Source organism: Lactuca virosa, chromosome 9, assembly GCF_052849685.1.
Source record: "Lactuca virosa cultivar CGN04683 chromosome 9, Lactuca_virosa_CGN04683_v6, whole genome shotgun sequence".
Lineage (NCBI taxonomy): Eukaryota > Viridiplantae > Streptophyta > Magnoliopsida > Asterales > Asteraceae > Lactuca > Lactuca virosa.
The window spans coordinates 178824589-178827954 of record NC_136434.1 but is presented as its reverse complement, the minus strand read 5'-3'; the positions used below and the strand labels follow the sequence as shown (position 1 = coordinate 178827954).

The 3366-nt window shown below is 36.4% G+C and overlaps 1 protein-coding gene across 1 annotated transcript; it reads left to right on the top strand.

Annotated features, from left to right (window-relative positions):
• The first annotated feature begins 956 nt into the window (after window positions 1–956).
• On the top strand, window positions 957–1526 carry LOC145140054 (secreted RxLR effector protein 161-like). The gene has a single exon (XM_079073669.1). It carries the CDS (start codon window positions 957–959, stop codon window positions 1524–1526), a length of 570 nt encoding a protein of 189 aa, XP_078929795.1.
• The last annotated feature ends 1840 nt before the right edge of the window (window positions 1527–3366 follow it).

The following is a 3366-nucleotide window of genomic DNA, read 5'->3' as shown; positions in this document are numbered from 1 at the left end:
GGTCCATGGACTGCTTAAGGCCTAAGCAGGAAATTAGAGTTTCCTCCTGAAAGCACTAGCAGCCTCAGCTATTTAAAGACCCCTTCACCAAGGGTTTTCGGCCAATGTTTAGAGCATAGAAACCCTAGCCGATTTTCTGCATGTTCCCTCCTCTCTCCTTTCATCATCTTTCTACAAGTGTTTGTGAGCCATTAGAGGTGCAACATTTGAGGCACTAAAGCTTTCAAGAGTCAAGATCAATCAAGGAATTCTTGTTATTGCTATATAACAAGCAAGGTAATCTTCTTAACCCTCTTTATATATCAATTTCGAATTATATATGCTAGATCTAAGGTTATTGCTTTGGAATTTCTTTTGCATGATCAATTAGTGAAAAACTTAGATCCAGAGCAATTAGGATTGCATGATCATATTGGATGTTGTTATGCTCAAAACCCATCATTTGCTTCTTTCAAGAACTTCAATGTTTATCAGATGGATGTCAAGAATGCCTTTCTACATGGTGATCTTCAAGAAGATTTTTTTTTCTAAAGCAACCTCTAGGGTTCGAAAGTGAAGAGTTTCAAAATCAGGTGTATCGTCTTGATAAAGATGTCCGTGGTTTAAAGCATGCGCCAAGGGCATGGTATGGCACTTTGGCAAGCTATATTCTTTCAAGTAGATATAAACGAGGGAAGACCGACAACACTTTGTTCATAAAGAATTCAGGATCTCATATCATTCTTGCTCAAGTATATGTGGATGATATCATCTTCGGTTCCACTGATGAGAATCTAAGTACAGAATTCATAGACATCATGTCCAAAAAGTTTGAGATAAGCATGATGGTGAACTACTTTCTTTTTGTGTTTGCAGGTGAAACAACTAAGTAATGGTATTTCGTTTTCCAAGATAAATATATTGCATATATGCTGAAGAAGTATGGATTCTATGACTGCGGGTCGGCCTAGACTCCAATGTCCTCATCAGCATCTATTGGTGCTGATGTGAATGCAACACTGTTTAGAGGAATGATAGGCTCTCTACTTTATCTTACTACCGGCCGCCATGACATTATTTTTGCTACTATATCGTGTGCTTGTTATCAGGCCAGTCCAAAGGAATCTCATCTACTCACTGTGAAAAGAGTCCTTTGGTATTTAAAACATACACCCAATCTTGGGTTGTGGTATCCTCGTGATTCTGACTTCCAACTGGTGGGATATACTGACTCCGATCATGGTGGATGTGGCATCGATCGGAAAAGTACTTCAGGAGGAGCTCAAATTCTTGGAAATATATTAGTTTGCTGGTCTAGCAAAAAGCTAACAGCAGCGGCTTGTTCTACCATTAAAGTTGAATATGTTGAAGCTGGAAGGTGTTGCGCTCAGATTTGTTGGATTCAAAATCAGCTCTTGGATTATGGTCTAAACTTCTCAAAGACACCCATCTGTTGTGACAACACCAACATCATTCAGATGATACAAAATCCAATGCAGTATTTCAAGACAAATCACATCGACATCCGTCATCATTTCATCCACTGATTAGCTGGCTGACATTTTCAATAAGGCGCTGGATGAAAAGACTTTGAACAAATTGATTGCAGATCTGGCATGCTTTCAATGACTTAATTGCTCTTTAACTTTTAATTCAACATTTCTTCTATTTACTTGTTGAATAAAAAAATGCTACTTTTATTATGTTTATAGATGTTTACATAGTATGTTTAAGCGTTGTTTATAATATTTACAAGTATTCTTTTCTCTCTTATACATCTTTCTGGCCTATCTAAGATTTATCTATATCTCCTTTCTTCAGATTTTGCAAGACCTGAAAAATGTCAATGCTCTTGATGTTAACAAAAAGAGTGGCATCATGTCCTCTTCTTCTTGAGGATAACTTCTTTCTCCTCCACTCACTTTTATGGATGCAAAGAGCAACCATCAATGCAGTAAGTCCTATTTTCATCTACTGACTTATAATCTGATAAAACCTCGAATTTCCTCGTGTTGATCTTGAAGACACGATGGTTTTATGGATTCGAGCTAGTCAAGTCGTTTGTTACAAAGACTTATCTTTACTTATCTCTTGCTTCTGATGAATATGAAGCTTGGAATCCATCTGTAATGCTTCAATAATAAAAGGCTTCATCATTTGTGGTATATTGTGTTGTTTTTGTGTGATACAGTTGATCTTGTTTTTTCTCTTTTATAGCTAAAATTTCAAGGGGTAGATATATTGAAAATTGAAGAGAATTTATGACAATTCAATTCCAAATATTTGATGGAACGAGTCTTAATCACCTTTCTGACAAAGCTGCACATATTTTGTTGTTTAAACTATTTTCTTGTTTGACTAACTCTTTTGTTTATATTCTTATATAATTTGTTTTTTTTACCATTCTTTTTAAAAAAAAGGAATCTGACGATGGCAACTCTAAGCCTAGTATGCAACTTTTGACACATCATCGTCCCTAGAAGCATGCTGCTGTATATGACTAAATCTCTCTAAGTTTCTCATCAGCAAGACCATATGTTGAGAACATTGAGTCACCCCCTCACACTGACTGTCTAGGATTGTTTAAACTCTCTAAGTGAGATTTCCTGGTCCAAATAGAAAAATTATTGTAAGGCTTGGGTGTTTATTTTTGTTGGTTAATCATCTCTCACCTGACCCTGTCCCTGGAAGCATGCTTGGCATATGCATCAAGTGTCACGTTCAGCTGAAACATTAAGCAAAACCCAATGGCTTACCCTGATTGCATAGTCATCCACATAAGAGATACTTGTCTGGTCCTTAAATGACGAAGGGTTGTTCATTTCCCTGACCTCATTGTCTGAGGTATGACTTGGTACCATTATGAATTCACGGTGAATCTTTGATTCTAGATTGCAACTTACTATATGATACAAACCACTTCTTGTTGATGAGTTAAATTGTTCATGATTCACGCTAATTTTACCCCAGCGTGACTAAAATAATCCATTCTCTCGACAAGTCTTCTAATATAGAACTTGATGATTCACTGTGTGAAACTACATACTAATAAAAGTTCGAAAATCTGTGTCAAGAGTTAGACTATATACCGTAGGATATCACACGTACCAATCCATTCTTGCCCTTATATTATTCTTTAAAGTTTTATGATTCAGCGTAATATGCTGATGACAGCTTGACAAATATGTTTCGATGGGTATATCATTGTCCGTGATATATTACACTCACCTATCCTCATTTTCCATTTTTCTTCTAATAAAAGTGATTTATGATTCAGCGTATGAAACCACATGCTGATGAGATCTTGAAATACTATGTTGATGAATGGTAGTTTAAACCCACACTATCACAAGACATCACAGTCCCATGCTACACAACAAAGTTGCA